The sequence below is a fragment of the Ambystoma mexicanum genome, chromosome 5p, assembly GCF_040938575.1.
Source record: "Ambystoma mexicanum isolate Mex_15411 chromosome 5p, UKY_AmexF1_1, whole genome shotgun sequence".
In the NCBI taxonomy this organism is placed as follows: domain Eukaryota; kingdom Metazoa; phylum Chordata; class Amphibia; order Caudata; family Ambystomatidae; genus Ambystoma; species Ambystoma mexicanum.
The window spans coordinates 145,796,100-145,817,619 of record NC_090930.1 but is presented as its reverse complement, the minus strand read 5'-3'; the positions used below and the strand labels follow the sequence as shown (position 1 = coordinate 145,817,619).

Here is a 21,520-nt window from a genome sequence, read left to right as displayed (position 1 = left end):
GTGTTATATATGTGTGTCTGCCTCTGTACGTATGTTTCTGCTAGGTCATTCCATATTTTTACTGTCTCCACTCACTTCAGGGAAGACAGGAATGAATACAAAAATTTTTTAAAAAACAGTCGCGCTCTGCCTTTCCTGGGCCACGGTGGGCTGAGCCACCCCATTATTCATAGCGCCTGGCATTTTCTCAATAAAAAGAATCGTCACATAAGCTGGAAATAAATGAGCTAATTAAGCACTCCGTGGGCAACCTGCAGTCACAGGTGTGACTCGGCGGGAAGGACCGTTCGTCCCGTTAATGGTTGGCGCATCCATGATGAAATCAGCACCAGTACATTGGGGAATAGTTCTTTATTCATAATAAGAATGTGTCATGTACAGAACACTTTTTGCCAAAGCACTGCAGAATGAACATTTTTACATACAATCATTATTACCCAGCTGAAGTTGGCACTCATGTATCGACCTCTGAAGGATGATAGGGTGAGTTGGCCATTTCAACCTTTGAACATGTGACCTGCAGACTAGACATACATTTCAGCAGCAAGCCCTCAACCCACTGTGCTATCGTACCAGCAAGATAGATTGAGAGTTTATATAATACAACCTATAATTATAGAGCTTTTTGGTGGGAGGACCCTAGCTTGAACCCTGATGTTATCTTTATTTTCTCAATACGCACTGCACGTTTGCTCATTGAAATTTTAGAGGAAACACCTGATGAAAGGCTGCATTATTTTTATTATTCTAATTGTTTTTTTATAACACGATTAATACCGAAGAGGATTCTAAGCGCGGACCCGAGATTCGAACCCGTGTTGCGCTGCGTCGTCTTGCTTCCCAGTGTTGTCACTGAGCTATACTACCCATGCTATTAACATTGTGTAACCCTTTTACCACTTCATAGCTCTGTTTTACTGAATGCTTGTATTCACCTTCCAGAGATTCTTTAAGCAGGGGGCAAAAGATTAACATAGCAAGCATCAGCAATGCCAACAGTTTGGGTTTTTGTGTAGGCATGGAAAAGGCACTTGCCTGGCACAGCCGTAGTGGTTTTAGCTGCCCATTGATCATAGCAGGTGCAAAATGGTGCGAGTACCTGGGCATCTAATTAATAGCAGTGCCTTGCAAAAGCTTACGATGTATGCACAAGCCAAAAATATTGGCTTTGCCAATGCTTGTTTGAAACAGGACTTCAGTGGCTTTGCCAATGCTTGTCTTTAACAATACTTCAGTGAAGGACACACAGGGCCCGATTCATGGAATCGGATTTTGCAGTAGAAAACAACTTCTCCAGGACTTTGCACAGCAAAAATACACTTTGCACGGTTCCATGAATCAGGGTTTGTGCTGGCAGTGCAAAGCCACGTTTCAGCAGTGCAAAGTCACTTTGAACTGGGCAACTATTCCGTGAATCAGGCCCACAGTGTTTGTAAATCGAGTAGCTGAATGAAGGCCTGGTAAGAAATTGTTATTTTACCACTAGTGTGTTTACAACTCCAATTAGGTCATTAACTCTCAGGAGACTGCTTTGAACAAACACTGGTAGGCACTTTGGATGCAAAGCCTGATGGTAAGGCTTGATTAAAGGGAGCTCAAAGTGTTCCTATGAGGAGGTGTTTTGGGCGGGCAGAGGCAGGAATGGGTGGCAATGTCATAGGCATTAGCATTGGCCATGGGCAGGCAGTGGGCGGGCAGCGAGTAGAGCGCTCGATTTGATACCCGTGCAGAGCTTGCTAATGCAGGTTCAAATCCCGGCAAGGCCAAACTCAGCCTTTCATCCCTGAGGGTTCGTAGCGCTATATAAATGCCAAATTATTATTATTTTTAACCCCTAGACAATGTGTCCCTGCTCCTATTTCATGCCTCCCTATCAGTACTCCAATGCAATAGTTTCGCTGTATAGCGCCACCTAACGACCCAAACGAAACATTACCATTGCTACACGGATTTGGGTGTAGCTGCACAGTCCCCTGATAGGCCGCACACAGGGGTTCTGTGGAAGGCGCCCGAGTGAATAGTTAAAGCCCTTTACACCAGTCACTGGCGAGTCAGAGAGGAGAGTAGGTGATAAGGGGGCACTTATGTGCAGGAGACCCCGAGTCTTGATTAGTAACTGTCCCCGGATAGTTCATTTGAGCGGGAATAATTCGAGCAAATGAGACATGAGGCAGCTTCTGAACCCAAATGGGAAATATAACGGTGCCGAGCAAATAACACGTTTCCAAACAAACACTCCATGTGTTGGGTTTGATGTATGAGCCTAGAAGAGGCCAATCGGCTCCCTTAGCGCTGTTTAGGCAAAAGCAATCAATACTGCACAAAGGAGGCCGGCGTTATTAGCAGCTTCTGCAACGTGTTCCAAGCAGCTGCGCCCCTGGCGCGGTGTAAAAAAAAAAAAGAAAACAGGCCATTTTGCTCTCAAGCTTTAAGGACGTGCATTTTGAGTATGCACACTGTGCATGGACTTCGATCCAGGTGCAGATTGTGCATTAGATGCTGTGACAGGCTGAGCAATTGGTGAGTTTCTGAGTGCATTGTTAATCCACACAGGGAGGTGCTCAGAAATGAGCCACGCACCACCACCCTCTTCTCCTGGGCCTGGCTCCCCATGAAGCAGCAGAAAGTGCAAGTAGGGTGCGGGGGGGAGGGGTCTTTTTGGACTACACATTGTCCTGCATGTCCCTGATAAAAAAACACTCATGCAAAGCACGAGCCTTTCTATAGCATTTTCATTATCACCATTAATATTCGCATTTAAAGGTGTATAGCACGTGTTTCTGGCTGCGTCTGAATGAGTTGCCAGAACCCATTGGTGGGCACTGCCGGCAGACGCTAGCTATGCACCCACAGCATTCCTGCCAGCCAATGCCTATTCCAGGATCGAGCTTGCTCCTGGCATTAAAGGGGTTATTTTCCAATGGGTTGGGGCCTCGAATGGAAGCCTACAAGGATGCTGTGATGCTTGCACCCCTTCATTTTTTGCTCCACCCCATTTTCCTGCTGGCACAAGGTTGAGGAATGGCATGGAGTGGCGATAACGTCTCCACCGTGCTTTCCTCCTCCGTCTAGAGGGGTGTTGCTAGGTCTGGAAAAGATCCGGGGCTACGCTAATGTCGGAACTCAGGGCTAGCTAGCCTTTTGTTTGTAGCCCCTGAGCTCCTATCTGGGGCTACAACCAAAAGGCCCAGGGCTAGAGGCCCATCGGCGCCCTCCCACCCCCACAGCGACGCCTCTGAGTGAGAGCACTTCAGTTTACGTCTGCATGAGATTTCCCTACAGGTGCAGCACACATGGAATCCGCCTCACATTAACACCTGCAATGGAGCAGGTGCATTCCATAGAACACTATCAGGAAACGGCTCCTGCGCAGCATCATTTGCAGGCGTTGTTTACTTTTTTGCAAAGCAGAGAGTAAAAGTGAAGAGGAAAGGTGATTGCGCCTTGTTTTACTATGCCTTGCAGAAGTTGAAAATTGCTTGCTTGGGGCCCGACAGCATGCAAGGGCAAGCATTAGTGGTTCCCTTCTTGACCACCGCCTCTGGTGTTCTGGTGGTTGCGCTTGGTACGCAAGCGGAAACAGGCTTTCTTTTGATTATTATCATTACCCAGTTCACCACCGTAGTAGTCTCAAAGCGCCTAAACCTTTTCCGCGTTAAGGTACGCTAAGTCTCGAGCAGGGACAGAAAGACCGTTCTCTGGTGAGAATGCATTGACCGGAAAATGGTGTGATATAGGAAGAGCGATGTGTTGAAGTAAGATTTGACGCGGAGCATAAGGGAGTACGTAAGCAGGCGATAAACCACGATTGCATAATTTCTGCCCAACACCTGCATCTTCCAGCGCGCTATCTGAGCCAGTGGCGTAGAGAGTAATCGAGTTAGTTCAACTCATGCAGTCAACAGACCGCTTAAACGGATATCGGTCAGAGCATGCAGCGGCCAAGAGCCGGGCCCGAAAGTTGCTATTTTAGTTTTGGGCCTGCACAAGCCTCCGTGGTATCGTGACGCGGACCTTGAGGGTCGATTATGTGGTAGTGAATGTAGCTCTTCTCTGGAGGATGTCAGTCTGCAAATCCTACAGCGGGAGTATCCACATTGCATTGGGGAGTTCCTGTGCCGAAGAAAAAAGGACCCTCCTCTGCCGCAGCTGCCATCACTGTTTCTTTGGCCCCACATTAGGTTCACTGGCCACATTGCCAGCCTTATAGCCCTTCACCGCGGCTCCTTAGGAGGCCTACAGATAAGACGATGGCCCAGTTACGTTCCCTGGCAGTTGTGCGCTTGGTAGGGTGCTGGTCCCTAAAGGTGCAAGAAAGGACTCTTGGGCCCTCATTAGGATGCTCGACAAAATGGTAAAACCAAGCGGTATTTTGAATAGTGCCTTGGTTACCGACTGATTACAAGTAGTTTATCCCAAGTAGTGTGTTAACCACATGTGGAAAAGGAATTACCGCCATGTGGTATTAGGAGGACACAGCATGTGAACGATTCTGCATGAATTATTTTTAATTAAAACTGTGTGCAGTATTTATCACCTCATTAAGAGTATGAAAATAGCCTGGAAAGCACATGAAAACTATGACAAATACATCAAAACTCTTACTCCTGGCAAAACGGGCTGGTAATGTTTTCCAGGTGAGTTAAAATGGACCAGTGGACAAAACCTTGGACCGGCATTAGAAAAGGTCATGGCCAACACCACAAAAACAAGTGAAATGGCCAGTTACACATGGGGGGACAAAGAAAGTCAAATGGCCAGTTACAGATGGGGGACATTTAAAGAAATATTCCATATATTGTCAGGGTGATAAAGGCAAATGCTTCAGTCAAGATCTGGCAATGCCTGCCAGGTGACACCAAACTAAGGCATTGTGCAGGCAATCACCTGTAACAAGAGGTGTTGCAGGAGCTAGTGTTTGCGGTAGCGGTGGCAGAGAGGAGGAGAGGAGGTAACTCTCACACAGGAGAAGGTGGGCAAAGCTGGCCCCTGTTCCAAGAGTAAGACCGTCTTCCTGGCTGATCAGCATTGAGCTCCTCCTGGCATTTTACAGCCTGGGCAGGCAGACCACCAACCCATCCCCCACATCATCCAGGATGGCACAGAGGGCAGCATCCGCATATGGACTGCCATCCCCCAGACACAGAAGATGCTGGCAGTTCTGGACTTGTGTGCCACAGGAACATTCCAGCAAACCACTGGACTGCTGCATGGCATATCACTGAAAACAAATGCAGTGGTCCTGAGCCAGGTGCTGGATGTTCTCTTGTCCTGTGCATTTGCCTACATCTCCCCCCCCCCTAGCACACAGGCCGGCACCAACAGTGTCACAGCTGCTTTTATTGCATCGAGGGGCTTCCAAATTAACAGACATGGCTGCCGGGTACGTGGCACAACTCTTCCTTTACTCCCACGCTCATACCCCTTCACAACACCAAACTCCCTCTCTGGCCCAATGACACCAAGGTCACGCACAGTTACTGAAAAGATAGATAATGCGTCCTTTCAGTTTTCATTGGTGGAGTCAGAGGGGCTGGGGTAGGAAGATTCCTGGCAACCTTCTGTCCAAGTGAAAGCTCCACCCTGTCCAGGATTGTTGAGGGGAGGATGCAAACATTGGTCGTGGCTCTCGTGGCCTCTCTCATCCTCTGAATCTGGAGAGTAGGTGCAGTCACCACAGATTCCTACACCCATCACCGCTTGGACAGGTACTGCCAAACCTTTTCCCTCCAGCCACCCTTTCCCTTTACAGCCATTATCAAGTAGTTCTGCAGCCTATGTGACCAGCTTACTACTACCTACCGACAGCCTGTCCAAAACTGGGGTTAGGAAAAGGGTGTTAGAACCCCAGCAGCGCAGGGCCATGTTGCTCCCACCTCTGATGGTGGCTGTGTTGAGCCAAGGGGGATACTGAGAGCCTGGACCCAAAGCACCTCCAAGACCCCCCACACCATTATCATCAGTGTGCTGCTGACCCTCATCTTATGGCTGAAGCCAGGGAGTTTCTGGGAGTTCTGCCCATGCTTGCAATCTTTCTCCACAGCCCTCCCCCTAGGCACGGGTTCCACAGGAGTGGCGTAGCACCTCAACTGCGGCAGAGGGGGCGTCTCTGAATGTTCGAGATTTCCCTCTCCTCCCCCCGGAGTAGGCTTCTGGAGAGTGTCTGCTCGTGTGTTATGTAACTGGGGCAGGTTGGGCTGTGTTACTGCTCCTGGGTGCACTTTGCCAACACTTTTGGCTTAGGGGACTGACCAAGACGTCCTTAAGCCTGTCAGCCCTCTTGGATTGCACTCTACTCTTTCTGCACCTCTCCTGTGGTGCCTGTGCAGGACCCAGGCCTCCTATGACCTCAGTGTGTGTAATGCGTTCTGAAAAGGAATTGGTATGCCTTCTAAATACCCTGAATGCATAGGGAGTGTCGGTTCGCTGTGCATTTTTATCATTGTGTTTTTGGTGAGGGATAGATCTGCCGGATAATAATGAATTGGTAATTTGCTATCATTTTCCAGTAAAGCCGAGGTTGAAAGGCCACAAACTGGCAACCATATATTACCGTTGGGTGATCCCATGGTTGGAAAACTATGAACCGGCAACGCTATCTATGTACCGTGAAACCATTGATAGGAAACCCAGAACCTGCACCATTGTATCAACCATTGTATCAAGTGCAGGTCGCCAACCTGTGCCTGGGTGTCTCAATGTGGCTTGGAAGTGCCTTTTCTGATACTGCTAGTTCAATTGTCATAGAAGTAGGACAATTCCTACTAATATCGTGTGAATAAAAATGGATCTGTTTAAAGGGAAGCCACTGTTTTACCTCCAGGATTTGGGTTCTGACTGGAGAGAGCTTCTGGATGTTCAAGATGGGGAGGGAGGTGCAGTATAACTGTCCCACACCACCTTACTGTGGTGCTGGAGACGGTCAAAGCCATCAGGACTGTCCTTACCTGATTCACTAGGAGCTTGGAGAAGGTCTATGTTGGCGAAAGGCCTCTCACTGATCTACTTGGGATCTGGGGGTCCTTCAATCATCTCCTGTGATTGTCCCTTGCCCTGTGATGGGCAGCAAGGGTTCTCTCCCGGGCCCCATCCATCACTGCCTCCGGCAGACACCTAGCCTCATGAGACCTCCCCTTATTTCCTGAACCAGGCAGTTTACTTTGTCAAGGAACACGTAGCAACAGCTCCAGACTTTAAAAGAAACTGTTATGTTTCAAGCTGTTTCCTGGAGATTGAATGATTTGCAATATTTGTGTGATTGTGGGGGAAGCCCAGGGGTGTTGCTAGGTCTGGAAAAGATCTGGGGCTATGCTAATGTCAGGACTGGCGGGACTCGGGGCTAGCTTTAGCCTTTTGGTTGTAGCCCCTGACCTTCTATCCGGGGCTACAACAAAAAGACCTGGGACTATAGCCCCCCCCCCAAACCACCACCCTAGCCACGGCTCTTGCCATTTTTAAGTCTTGTACCTTGTGGTGTTGAACTTGTAACACCTAATCTCATCTTTCTGAATTCTTTTTGGTTGGAAAAGATGGGATGTGTGTCAACAAAGTGGCAGCCTGGGGTAAAATGATTCAATCGTTTTAAAATGATCATTGGTCCACCGGCAAACTAGGCTCAATGGTCAGATGCAGAATCTTAGCAATCATCCTTTTCGGGACTGGCGGCCAGATCTCAGAAGAAGGGTTGCAGATTCTAGGTGGACCACTTGTGTGAGCATCCCATTTCCTGCATTTGCAGTCTCTGATGGCAAGTGATTTGGTATGCAGGAACCCTTACGTAAATGCTGTTCACGTAATCAAGACAGGAAAGTCTTATTGAATTTATTGACAGCGTCCAAACCCGTAAGTATCACGGCGCTGGTAAACCTAAGACACAGAACACAGGAAGAATATGCTACGTATGCATGACAGTACATGTTGCAGAGGGACATGTAGGGACCAAGGGATGCCCCAAAATCAGGTTAGTCGTAGTCGTATTTGTATTTGTGAGGAACAAAGGTGCAGTATTGTGCATGCGTCTCTGTGTTATGGAGAAATACTTAAAATCAATGCATGCTTTGATAGGCAACCAATGGGCGTCGCATCTGGCATGAGAGATGTGGTCCGAGCGTTTGAGGACCCATACAGCCCAGAGGGCATTGATTTGGATCAGCTGAAGTTTGACCAGATTTTTTGAGGAGGGGCCTGCAAGGATGGCATTGCAGTAGTTAAATGTACTGCCTATAATGGCTCTGGCGAGGGTGAGACCGTTGTCAGTGGATAGGCATTTTCTGCTGAGGTTGATGAATCTAGTGGTGTAGGCGCCGAGGAGACGAGGGCTTTGACGTGTTTGTGCACAGATAATTCTGCATCTAAGTGAACACCCAGTGTTTTCACATGGTTTGAGACACTGGTAGTGTTTTCGTCAATACAGAAGGATACATAGACAGGGTCTAGTCGTTTAAGATGGTACAGGGAGCCTACTATGAGGAGCTAAGTTTTGTCATCATTCAGGCAGAGATGGTGTTCCGCCTTCCAGGCTTGAATGATGCTGTAGACTTGATTGATGTTTGCCGAATCAGTGGCGTGGTTACCAGTTACTGTTATCAAAATGTGGGTGTCATCTGCAACGTTTGTATAGAGGATCCCAAGGTTATCGAGGTGGTCGAACAGGGGTTAAGTGTACATGTTGTACAGAGTAGGTGAAATGCAAGAACCCTGAGGGACACCGTAGGGTAGAGGTAAGGGGTCGGCAGCTTCTGAGCCTGCGAAGACCCTTGATGATCGCTCGCTGAGAAAGGTTTTGATCCAGCTTGTGGCTTCTTTTGAGAAGTTACATTTGGTGGTGAGGTGTTGACAGAGAATGTCATGGTCAACAAGATTGAAGGCTGCAGAGAGGTCGCAGAGGATGGCTAGTTGGCCAGTATCACGGATGCCATTGAGATGGATTTTAAGGTCGAGGAGGGCAGCCTCTGTGCTGTGTCTGGGTCTGAAGCCGGATTGGTGAGTGCCCTATAGGTGGTTGGATTCTTGGTAGGCTTGGAGTTGGACGTATGTGGTGCGGTCTAGGATTTTGAGTAGGTAAGGCACGGTAGCAATGGGACGGTAGTTAATGGGGAGGGTGGGGATGGTGGGTTTTTTAATGAAGTGGGGTGACCCAGGCTTCCTTGATAGAGGCTGAGACAGAACTCGTTTGAAAGGAGGCATTAATGAAGTTAGAGATGATGGGTGCCAGGTGCTCAGTACACATTTTGATGATGAGGGCGGGTCAGAGGTCACCCTTGCAGTTTGAAGGTTTAAGGTCTTGGATGCTGTGGAGGACATCTGAGGGGGAGAAAAGGGAGAACTGTAATGCAGGATGGGTGGGGGTTGGAAGTTCTTGATTGATGGAGAGGGGGGTGTCTTTGGCAGTAAGCAATGATTTCTTGAGGATATTTTTGTCTCATAGTTTGTTGGTTTTGTCAGTTGGAGCTGCTTGAACAGTTGTGCACCAGGCTTTGTCTTTGGGAAAATTGGTGGTATGAGGTGCAGGGGCTTCAAGTTCTTTGAAGATTTGAAAGAGCTCTTTAGTGTTTGAGCTGGCTTCGCTAGTTCTAGAGTTATAGATCGATGATTTGGTAGAGATGACAGCAGCTTTGTATGTTTTGGCTGCAGTGTGAAAGGCTCCTTTGTTGTCAGTGGGGGGCGTTTTTCTCTAAAGGTGTTCTAAGGCCCGTTTGTGTTTGCGTAGGGAGATAAATTTGTCGGAGAACCAGTTGTGGATGCAAGGTTTCTTTTGGATGGTGGTCTTGAGGGGTGAGTGAGAGTCAAGTGTGTGGAGTATCAGGGCATTGTGGGTGGTGAGAATGGAGTCGGGGTCATTTTGTGTGGACAAGGTGACGAGGAAAGATGAGATGGTAGGTTCGAGCAACACAGCAGTGAGTTTGCGCACATGTGTGGTGGGTATTTGGATGCGCGTGGGGTTGTTAATGGAATTGTGGTGTTCCAAAGGTAGGAGGAAAAGGATCAAGGAGAGGTCAGTTCAAGGGACGGGGTCGATGGCTGTGACTGAGATGGGCAGGTTGAGATGTGTGACCCAGTCCAGGGTCCGGCCCTTGATGTGGGTGGTAGAGTTAATGGCTTGTGTAAAGTTTATCTCTTGAATTCTATTTAGTTCTATGGGAACTAAATAGTTCAGAGGAGCCTCAAAATGTCAATCCAATGTTTGTGACAGTTGCAATGGGGGCGCTAATGAGAGTTTGGAATCCATTTTTGTTACAGGAGTTGAGCATAGCCAAAGAGAACTGGCCCATGTTTCTTGAGGCCACTCTTGAATAGTTTCCCACAAAGCCATAACCTCAGTTTTAGGTTCATTTAGTTCCATTTTGTCAATAGCCATCCAGTGCTCAAGGTCCATCATGTAGACAATAAATTGAGCATAAGTTGCACAGATGCAGGATGTATTTTGACCAACAGATGAGTGTAGTTTTCATAGAGTGATGATTGCATAGTTTTGTTTGCATAGGTAAGCTTCTGAAATTGTGAGGAATCCAACGGTTTCATTAAATGCAAAGATGACACATTAAATAGAGGGGGAAAAGGGTGATAGCCCTTATGGAACACCACATGAGATATATTTCATAATCGGAGCAGTAGGGGCAGATGATCATTGCCTGCCCCCTGCCTACTAAGACATATTGTATCTAACCTCGGGCAAGATCCGTGAGGTCTCTATGCGGTTGAATGCTACAGACAGACATAATGATATCACAGCGCAGACAGCATCATGTGAGCTTGTGAAAGGTCACTGGGCCTCATTATATGTTTGGTGGTATCACAACGGTAATTCCCCAAGATACCACCAAACGGATATACCGTTACCACTACTTGGTCTGATGGTATAGGCGCCATATTTCAAGTAGCGGTGGCGGTTTTAGGCACGATTTTGGCACAACGAATGCCTTTGACTCTGAAAGGCTGTTAAGTCCAAGGAAGAGGAAGACACATATTAGGTGGGCTGTGTTAGAAGCTGCAATTGTTACGGGAATTCACACTTATCTATAAAACCTTTGATGGTCTACAGTATCAAATGCTGCAGACAGATCTAATAATATCACAGCACCAACACGGCTGGCATCTATGAACGCCTTATGTCTAGAATAGCCACAACCACTGATCCTGTGCTATACATGGGCTGGAAGTCAGCTTAGCCTGGCTGAATATGTTTCTGCGTTGCACATAATCATGTTGTTGTTTCAGGAGCTCTTGCCAATTAACTTGGAATTATACAGGATGGTTTGCCTTTGGCCTTTAGTTTGTCATAAACCCCAGAGCGGACTTTGGGGTGCTATGGTGCCGTTGCTATAAAATGTAACAGTGCTTCAGGTAGTGTTGCTGTCAATCCATCATGGATCTCTACCTGTACCTCCTTGGCAATGTGATCAAGTCAAACATCACAATCCAGCCATATGAGAGGAGCAGAGAGCATGATACCCGAATCCAACCATGATACAGCGCAGAGGCTGCTACCATCCAAGTCAATGTTGACATCCAACACATCCTAGACAAAGGGGGATCCCTGCCTGCTTGACCTTATCATCTACATTGAGCTTTGAAAAAAAAAGAGTCCTGCAGTGGTTCACCTCCTCCCTCACCAACAGATACAAACTCCTCCAGATGGCCTCCAATAGATTCCACCACCACCCAGTAGCTGGCAGAGCTTCTGAAGGCTCCATCTTGTCGCCTGTCATCTTCAACCGGTTGCAGGTCATTTTGCCGACTGGAATGACTTCAAAGAAGTTTACTTCAAATCAATTCCTTTGACAAAAACTCTGTTGTTTCTTAAATTTGGGGGTTCATCTCAATGCCCCCCATTTCACATACTAATACCCCTACCCCAAACCCTCCACAACCCCTTATAACCCTTCACCCCACCCCTATATAATTCGATTAGTTTTTTTGAAGGAATTACTTCAAAGTAAATTACGTTGAATTAAATCCTGTCGGTAAAACACCAAGATACGTTTTAAGCACAGTATGGAACCTTAGTGAGAGCTCATATCCAGCACCACCATCAAGATACATCTATATGCAGATGACACGCAGCTCAACTTCATTAATGGCATCCGACAGCTCTGGCAGCGTCTGTCCCTCATACATTCCCGGTCGGGCAGCACCTACCTGAAGCACAGCGACACATGCAACACATTGATTCTTCTAGGAAATGGAACCATGGATACCGAAGACCAGAACTAGATGATGGGCATGATGCTTGAGGATAGCTCAGGGGCAACGTGCTCGCCTTGGAAGCAAAAGGACACGGAGCACCACAGGTTCAATCCCCGGGTCCGCGCTTAGAAACCTCTAGGTAATAAGTGCGTTATAAATAACCTATCACATCATATGATATCATAACGCCTCAAGTCTCTTTCCGAGCCTAAAATCGGTTCGCCTTACCATCGGTCGTAGCCTCTCATTCAAAATGAACATTGGCAATAAAACCTAAACAAGATGGTACCAGCTCATGCCCCTCTGCCAGCCTCCCATGTTGCACTGAGTTTTGGAACAGCTGTCCACGCTTGGTATGTGCTTTATAAATTCCATGCATACATGCCTGCGAACAGCCCCCACAGTTCACTCAGGCTGTTAAGTCATTTGGTAGGATATTATCTAGTTCAGAGGTCACATGGTCTGTGCTCTGCATCATATATCCTGTCTTGTTTCTTTGTGTTTGTCCTTCTGTGTCGCGCCCCGATGCCTGCTGGCTTTCGTCACGTAACAAATAAATAAATAAATAAATAAATACATATCATGCACTGGTATTTTCTGTTATGTGAAAGGGCATCTCCCATTTTGCTAATTATTATTATATATATATTTTTATTTGTTTATAATCAGAAGATAAAAAATAGCAGTTCATTCATTCCTTCATGATGCAGGTCGTAAATCAATTTGTTTGGAGTCTGAAAACTTGCGAAAACATTGGGCGTCTCTACTGATTTTGTTGTGATTACACTCAGTGCAGTTCTTCTATATGTTGTGATTAAACTCAGTGCAGTTCTTCTATATGTTGTGATTAAACTCAGTGCAGTTCTTCTATGTGTTGTGATTACACTCAGTGCAGTCCTTCTATATGTTGTGATTACACTCAGTGCAGTCCTTCTATATGTTGTGATTACACTCAGTGCACTTCTTCTATATGTTGTGATTACACTCAGTGCAGTTCTATATGTTGTGATTACACTCAGTGCAGTCAGTTCTTCTATAAGTTGTGATTACACTCAGTGCAGTTCTTCTATGTGTTGTGATTACACTCAGTGCAGTCCTTCTATATGTTGTGATTACACTCAGTGCAGTCAGTTCTTCTATATGTTGTGATTACACTCAGTGCAGTCAGTTCTTCTATATGTTGTGGTTACACAGTGCAGTTCTTCTATATGTTGTGATTACACTCAGTGCAGTCAGTTCTTCTATATGTTGTGATTACACTCAGTGCAGTCCTTCTATATGTTGTGATTACACTCAGTGCAGTCCTTCTATGTGTTGTGATTACACTCAGTGCAGTTCTTCTATGTGTTGTGATTACACTCAGTGCAGTTCTTCTATGTGTTGTGATTACACTCAGTGCAGTTCTTCTATGTGTTGTGATTACACTCGGTGCAGTTCTTCTATATGTTGTGATTACACTCAGTGCATAGTCCTTCTATGTGTTGTGATTACACTCAGTGCAGTTCTTCTATGTGTTGTTATTACACTCAGTGCAGTCCTTCTATATGTTGTGATTACACTCAATGCAGTTCTTCTATATGGCTACAGCGTCACAGACGTTAAAGGAAACAACTCTTTCACTATGTGTTGCATAATGTTGATCGTAGCCAATAGCCATGATGTTTTGTCCCCTCCTATCAGTTTTTGCCAACAGAGATCTTCATCCCTGAGACACAAGTTCGATAAAGTGCTTGGCAGGTGTTTGAAGCAAATACTTTGAGTTTATGATTTTTGAAATGTGAAAACATGTCACTTCTACCAAAGCATGTTGGTAGGTATGCTCAGGTGCGCACAGAATATTGGCAGGTATTCTCAGGTGGTGAACTAGGGGGCCGCGTAGCGTCAGCGCAACCCACGTGAGTGAATGGGATTCTAATAATGCGGGAGGTGGTGTAGATAGGAGTGGGGTGGCCCAGGGGATGTTCTTGTAGGGCATGGAGACCCTTAGCGAGGGATGCAGAGTGTTCATTGGAGGAGCTCCTTTTCAGATCTCTGTCTTTCATCTCTGAAGAAGACAGAAGATAGGCCGAGGACTACTCGATGGATGGCCAGGACATAAGCTGCATGTTGGAAAGAAGGGGGATCCCTGTTGCACATTGGATGTTGCTGCGGTGTGGACCTACAAGAACGCTGCTGTTACACTCAATGCTGGTGGTTGCAGAAGGTCAATCTGAATAAGTGCAAAGAGGAGCCGGTGCCCATTGAGGAGGTATGGGGGGGGGGGCGGGCGGTTGAAGGCATTTAGCAAGGGTGCCAGGCTGGGTGGCATTAAAGGCTGCTGAGATGAGCACAGGGAATTGCTGTTGAGGAGGCGGTGAGATGCAAGAGCGTGAGCCCAGCAGTCACCTCATCTCACATGATCATTGGCACAGAGAGGGTGGGGGCTTGGGTGCAGGTAGGCGGCCATCATTGCTGAGGGGGGTGGATTTTAAAGAAAACCAAACAAATGCTGCACAAGGTCATTTGAGCATCTCTCATATCCAGCCCACGGCCATAAACTATCATGTGTAATATTCTGTATTAAGCATGCGCCTAGAAACACTTGTGCACAGGCGCATTATGAATGCCCTATCATATCATATGCCCTGAAGTAAACTCTCCCTTAGATGCAGACGCCATTGCTCTTGCTCTTAACTTTCTGTTGAATTCCTTCACTTTCCAGGCTTACTGAAGCACCATGCACCCAAACCTCCACATGATGGCCCTTCTCTATTTAACTAACTAGTTCACATCTTTGCCTGAGTCCTTTCATTCTTACCCCCTTTGTCTTTTCCTCCATTCCCCTCCCCTTTCGACTTTCCTCTGAGACTATGGTGTGGTGCGAAACCCCCTTTGCAGGTGCCACCACACGCTGCTTTGGCAGACAAGCTCAGTTGCTCTGTGACTGCCAGAGTGGCGATTTGGTGCAGTAGAATAACGGCCCTGCAAACTCGATTGGCTGATGAATCTGATGCAGTAGAATAACGGCCCTGCAAACTCGATTGGCTGATGAATATGGTACCAGTGGATAGTATGACATCTTGGAATGAACTACAACAGAGTATCCGGCAACAGGGTTGATATGAAACGTTCTGACGTGGTTCAATGTCTTAGAGCTGAAGTATTTCCTGATAATCACCTGCTCCTTTCTGTTTGCTGACTTTCCTCACAGTCATTGCTGCTTGCCTCTTCTGGTACTCTGAGATTTCAAAGCCTGCAAAAGGGAGAAGAGACACATTGGTGGTGGTTTGACATCAGACAATACATTGCACATTCCTGCTAAATACTGCATGTTTTACCAGGACTCTTAATCCTCACTGTGTCAGCTGGTACACACTGCGAGGTGTTGGGCGCCAGATCGCTATTTGCTTTGATATTTGAATCTGTACAGAATAAAGTTATATTCATAACTTTTGACTTCGTGACTGGCGGATTCAATTTTTGGTGGTACTAAGCCTCGATATTCCTTGCTTGATCTTACAATGGGTCTCAGGTAATGAAACAGAACATAAATACCCATCAATGGGAGGACAATTAAGGAACACAACTTTCAATGGCAATTTTAGCACCATTTAATGTTCGTATATCAACATGGTTGTGCATCAGATGTCCCAGTAACACCTCCTGACCAACCATTAGCCAGAGTCAATTCCTCTGAGCATTAACTAAGCCATGACCGCTGCGGTGGAGGATATTAGCAGCAGGCAATGGCCCGTGGCCCAAGTTACAGGCTCGAGCAAAGCAGTAGCAATGCCTGACACATTGGGGGTTATAACATTTAGCACCCCAGCATGATTTCCGGAAAGCGAATCGTTTTTTTCAAGTTGAGAAACAGCGCAGTAGCTGTTTCTCAGGTTAAAAAAACCTACAAAAGAAAATGGCCCCCATGAAAAATATGAACGGTGACTACTCCGATTCCCTTCTCCTTAGCCGCAACAGCCATTGGAGGAGTGACAGGAGTCGAAGGTGAGCAGTGTTGCAAAGCAGGAGAGCTAGATGCTTAGGGGGTAGTGGTGATGTGGTGCGAGGCAAGCAGAAATTAGCTTATGGCCCTTGGAACGTGCATCTATGGCCAAATGGGATTACACCACAATAATTCTGAGGCCAAATAACCAGACAAACTCCAGAAGATGGCAAGTTACTGTTTAATTTGCAATTATCTAAAGCAGGGAGTTTACAATGAACATCAACGGACGTACGCTCAGTCTCTCAGCGAATTCCACATGAAATACAATTATATACTTCTTAGTGCATCAGAATGACGTCATGCTACATGGCAATAGTGAAAAACCCATCAAGGGTTGTGATTGGTTAAGGGGCACATATAGATATACAATCATATAGGAGCTAGGTTTGTTATTGGCTGTTCTATATCAGGTGGACAACTCATGACTACCACTTCAAACGTGTAAGTTTAAGAAAAATCCGTTATAGTGTTTCATTGGTTGCTCAATATATAAGGGCCTTTATTATACTGACTAATACAATTGGTTTGGCACATTTGTGCCATGTCTGGAACATTTGGTTCAATTAGCAGCACGTAAGCCAAGACCCAGGTGCAAGGAGATGAGGCTGTCCTACCACCCAATTAGCCCTGCATCTCTCATCGCCCATGCCGTCTCCCATGAAATTCTCTTTGACTTGGCCTTGCAGAGGTTTCTTGTCCTGGAAATGCACAAGAGAGAGGGTACTCGCTATCAGGCCTGGAACTCCAAGGTCCACCCCTATTTCCATCCTTGACTTACGTGACAAGAGACCACGATTCTGATCTGCAAGCTTTTAAATGTCTTAAATGGCATCCTCTGTGTTCTTTCTTGCGCCTTAATGTGAGAGGATTCATCCTCGGCACACACGCTCCTCTTCAGCGTAGAGAGCTGACGTCGACTTCTCAGTACTTGACTTTAGGCCAAACAGCCTCCCAACGCAGCTTCAATCAACCTTCCATTCTACTGCGACACACTCTTTCATTCTCTCTTCATGATTCTTTGGATTTTTATTTCATGATAACAATGTCCAGATTCTGTACAATGGCGGCTTTGCCTGCATTCTATTCACTACTTGTAGCTGGCCTATATGATGACTTGATCTATCTTGCATCTCAGTGTAGGTACATTCTTTATACTTCGGGTTTCTGCAGCACTTTTTACCGTGTAATCTTTTACACTTTAAGGTTCACTTGATTTCTTACTTTGTCATTAATCCTCTAGGATCCATACATCGTCTTCATTTAGTATCTCATGACGTTGTGCACATTTCTTTTATGATCTCATCAGTTTATTTTCTTAGCTCTTATAAACCTCCTGCAGGCTGTCTTCAACTCAAGGGTACATTCAATATGGTCGTCTTAATGGATGCCGTCTTCCATACACTCGCTGCGGTATTGGTATAACAGCTGGTGTTAGACAGGGCGTGGTCTCATGTCTCCAATACAGGGGAGGTAGTTGGGTATGATCTCCTGTTGGTATGTACATCTGCTCCTCTACAGAAATAGGCATCTGAAAAGGGGAGGGACAGGAGGAAAGATGGCAGCTTCACATGACTAGGAGGAATGAAAAGCAGGCAATACCGTTTTGTAATGTCCAGCTTGCGAGCTTCCTGATTGGCTGGGGGGTCTCCTGACAACACATCCAAGGTGCTAATTCGAGGTGTGGGTATTTCATTGATGTCAACATGCGCAATAATTGAATATCTATGCCACTGCAAGTGTCAGAGACGTTGAGCACTTTGTCCACCAGTTTGTGGATTTTGCATCTGTTCACAGTCTCATCACTTTAGCACTTTACAAAAATGTGTTGTATTTTTGCAAGCAATGAGATTGCCCATCAGCACGTTGTATTAATGCAAGTTTAAGTTTTCTGAGTATCAGAAAGGTGTCCTTTATTCTTGGATATTCCATAACAAAGTCAATATTGATACTAAATGATTATTACCTAAATGACAGGGAAGTCAGTTTGAGCAAATTAGGTAGCAACAAGTCTCACATTATCTGCAAGGATCTTAATTGGTGTCTTCATTTTGCACATACATCGGCACAGGTGGTGCATTGCCCAAAAGCAATAACTCACTGGTGTATGACAAGACTCTTATAAACCTAAATCACACCACTCATCATAATTTAATAAGTATTCTTAAAGCTCAAAATGGTACGATGTGGTTACATCGCCAGACTTTTTCACTGAAAATGTTTGGCTGAATAAACTCATTGAAAAATATGCGGTGGGGGGGTAAGTGGACATAAGGGGTGAGAGTGTGTGGTATTTGTATTTTGTATTTTATTTGTCTTTTATTAAGTTCTTTAAGCCAAAGTGCTGAACATAAACATGAGAAACAGTACAATAAAAGTGTATAAGCACATAGGTCCAGGAAATGATCACCCAGTAATGTTGAAGCCAATTAGATTTTAAAGAACCACAGAAGAGAGAGTAGACAGAGATAGAACGAAGAGAAAGTGGAAGAGCGTTCCAGTGAAGGGGGGCAAGAAGTTCAAAAGCTTGAAAATGAGACTGAGCACAAGGAGGACGAGGGGACAAAAGTCAGAACTGAGAAGAAGACTGAAGAGAGCGAGAGGGGACATTAAAGGATATTAGTGCAGCAAGGTAAATAGGAGCAAGACAATGGAGAGACTTCAAAACAAGGCAGAGAAAATTTAATTTAATTTGAGAGTGAAAGGGCAGCCAGCTGAGTGTTGCAAGAGAAGAAGAAATGGAATTCCAATAAGTGATAAGGCACAGTATACAAACAGAAGAGTTAAATACTGATCGAAGAGGGGCAAGACGAAGAGAATTAGAGAGCCCAAAGAGAGCAGTAGAACAATAGAAAAGTCGAGGAATGATTAGAGAGGAGATTAAGAGTTTAGAGGCTTGAAATGTGGGAAAGAGCAAGCCTTACGGATGTTGTGAAGATGAAAACAACAGGAACGAGAGGTTAGAGAAATGTGATGAGAAAAAGAAAGATTTGAGTTAAAGTAGAGACCAAGATTACGAGCCGTAGATGAGATTGGGAGCTTAGAAGGAGGAAAGGATATAAAAGAGGGTGGAAGATGGGGAGGAAGGGTGTTAGCACGAAAGAACAGTACTTCCGTCTTCCCAGCATTAAGGGTAAGAAAGTTGGAAGACATCCAAGATTTTAAAGCAACTAAACAAACTGAGAGAGTGTGATGAACTTCAGAAGAAAAGGAAGAGAAGGAAAGAAACAGTTGTGTTATCGGCATAAAAATTGTGAGATAAGCCAAAAGAGTAAATAATAGCTGCAAGATGCGATGTGTATAGAGAGAAGAGAAAAGGGCCTAAGACCGATCCTTGAGGTACCCCATGGGCGGGTGAGAGAGACATAGAGCACTACATAATAAGGAAGGGGATTTGGGGGGACCCCCCCAAATAAAATTAAAAAATGCAACTGTTTGTGCAAAATCTCTATGAAAAGCCTGGTAATCTAAGAACATAGAACCCTCAAAACACAACTGCAAGTTCATCTAAAAAGTGATTGTATACAATCAAGTTGCATAGTTCTCTGAGGGCTGGGGAACAGTGCCTCCCCTAAGTGCGGACACCAGAGGTGGTATTTAGAGGATCCCGCGGGGCCTCTAACCCATTCCTATTCTCCTCAACAGTTCCACCTACATCCACACAGAGCTTGTCCGAAATAAAACATACAGACTCGGAAGATATATTCAGACTCAGACTGATTGCAAGCGAGAGCGGTTGGAGAACCACTGATGCGATTGCTATCTTACGAGGGATTCTCCACAGCAAGACAGGAGAAGCTGCCTGCCTATATATGTGGGAATGTAGAGTATTACTAGACTGATTATAATACTCTCCAATAAATAATGACATCTCAGAATTATATCTTGCACAGAAATATCAAGTAATTCCTGTTTAACAGATAATATAAAATGACAAGAAAAATGTTATGTTGTAGGATTTAATGAAAATAAAATCATGTAATGTAAAGGAGTTCCTGCATGTTGGTTGTCATGTGAAAGATAATTGAAGAAACTGTGCAAATTTAATTTTATAATTCTATAAGGATACAGTACAGAGAACGTTATAAGAAATGAGAGCTTTTTTGTTCTAAACAGAACAATAACAGATTGCCCTTATCGGTAAACATTGCAATTTTCTGTTATATGAGACAAGATAGATCTTATGTAGTTTTGACATTCTGTTAACCTAAGCTGTGGACTACAGTTCACCTTTCATCATGGGTTGTGCAGAGGTCAGCAGGAATGTATAGACCTTATTATTATCCATCCCTTTTTATCAAGGCATTGCAGAGGAAAATGACACAGACACAAATGCCCTGTTTCCAAATTACAAAGTAATCCATTCAGTTGCCATTATTTTGACTCCAAAACATCACATTAATTGGTGTGTAGTTCTAAGATGACCAGAAGAACAATTGAAGTGTCTGATGGATCAGAAAGTGCATTCTTAGAAGCAGAGGCCTAGGACAAGCCAGCAGCTGCTGACCTTGCAGAAAGCTAAGTTCTATTACACAGTCTATTTAAATGATCTCTTTGGTCCATAAAATGTTATTCTCAGCAGGTGGTATCCGTTGAAAGGGGCAGGCCACATACAGTTGAAATGTGAGTTAGTTAATCTATGTATTACAAAAGCCACTTATAAAATGTGCATTAACAGAGGACCAGTGGGAAAAGCATATTAAGTCGTAACATCTACACCATTTGCCTGATTTGACAAACAAAGATAGATCGGAATACAGAGAACAACACACATCACATGTATATGAAGAGGAGACATTAAGATATATGAAATATACAAACACTTGTATATTGTAATAACTCTGTTATGCCTGCAATCACTAAAACATAACGTATGCCTCCAACTACCTTCAAATCTGTATATATAGTTGTTATAAATCGTATATCCATACAGGGAATTATAACAAGAATGAATATTTCAATCCAGATTGATTCTTCATTCCTGTGGGGAGGGCTAACTCATACCGTACACATTCTATTAAGACACAGAGAGGTCAACAAACCAATAAAAGCCAGGATGAGGCCTCTGGGGGGGTGCGAAAATGAAGGGAATATATCACCGCCTCTGTCCAACCCAAACACGCTGCATCACGTTCTGGTGCATACATGGGTGCAATTTGGCAGGTACTTAAACTCAAACACATAAGAAGGAGAGAAAGTTTGGGGGAAAACAGAAAAGCAAGATGGCCGTCTGCCAGGGGAAAAGTTGATTCAGATTCCAAATACAAGTAGCCTATTGACAATCTTCTTAGGATGGCCCTTTCCAGATGGGACTGAATGCAGTGGTCATTTTCAAGACTGAACCAGATAACT

At 45.1% G+C, this 21,520-nt stretch overlaps 1 protein-coding gene across 3 annotated transcripts in view; it reads right to left on the bottom strand.

The window, feature by feature from the left end:
* The window catches only part of ARHGEF9 (Cdc42 guanine nucleotide exchange factor 9), a 1,787,868-nt gene that overhangs the window by 34,085 nt on the left and 1,732,263 nt on the right, over positions 1 to 21,520 (bottom strand). For all 3 annotated transcript variants that reach the window (XM_069612543.1, XM_069612544.1, XM_069612545.1), the window contains one exon: positions 15,344 to 15,418. In XM_069612543.1, coding sequence (XP_069468644.1) covers positions 15,344 to 15,418 — 75 coding nt within the window. The remainder of the gene's footprint in view (positions 1 to 15,343; positions 15,419 to 21,520) is intronic.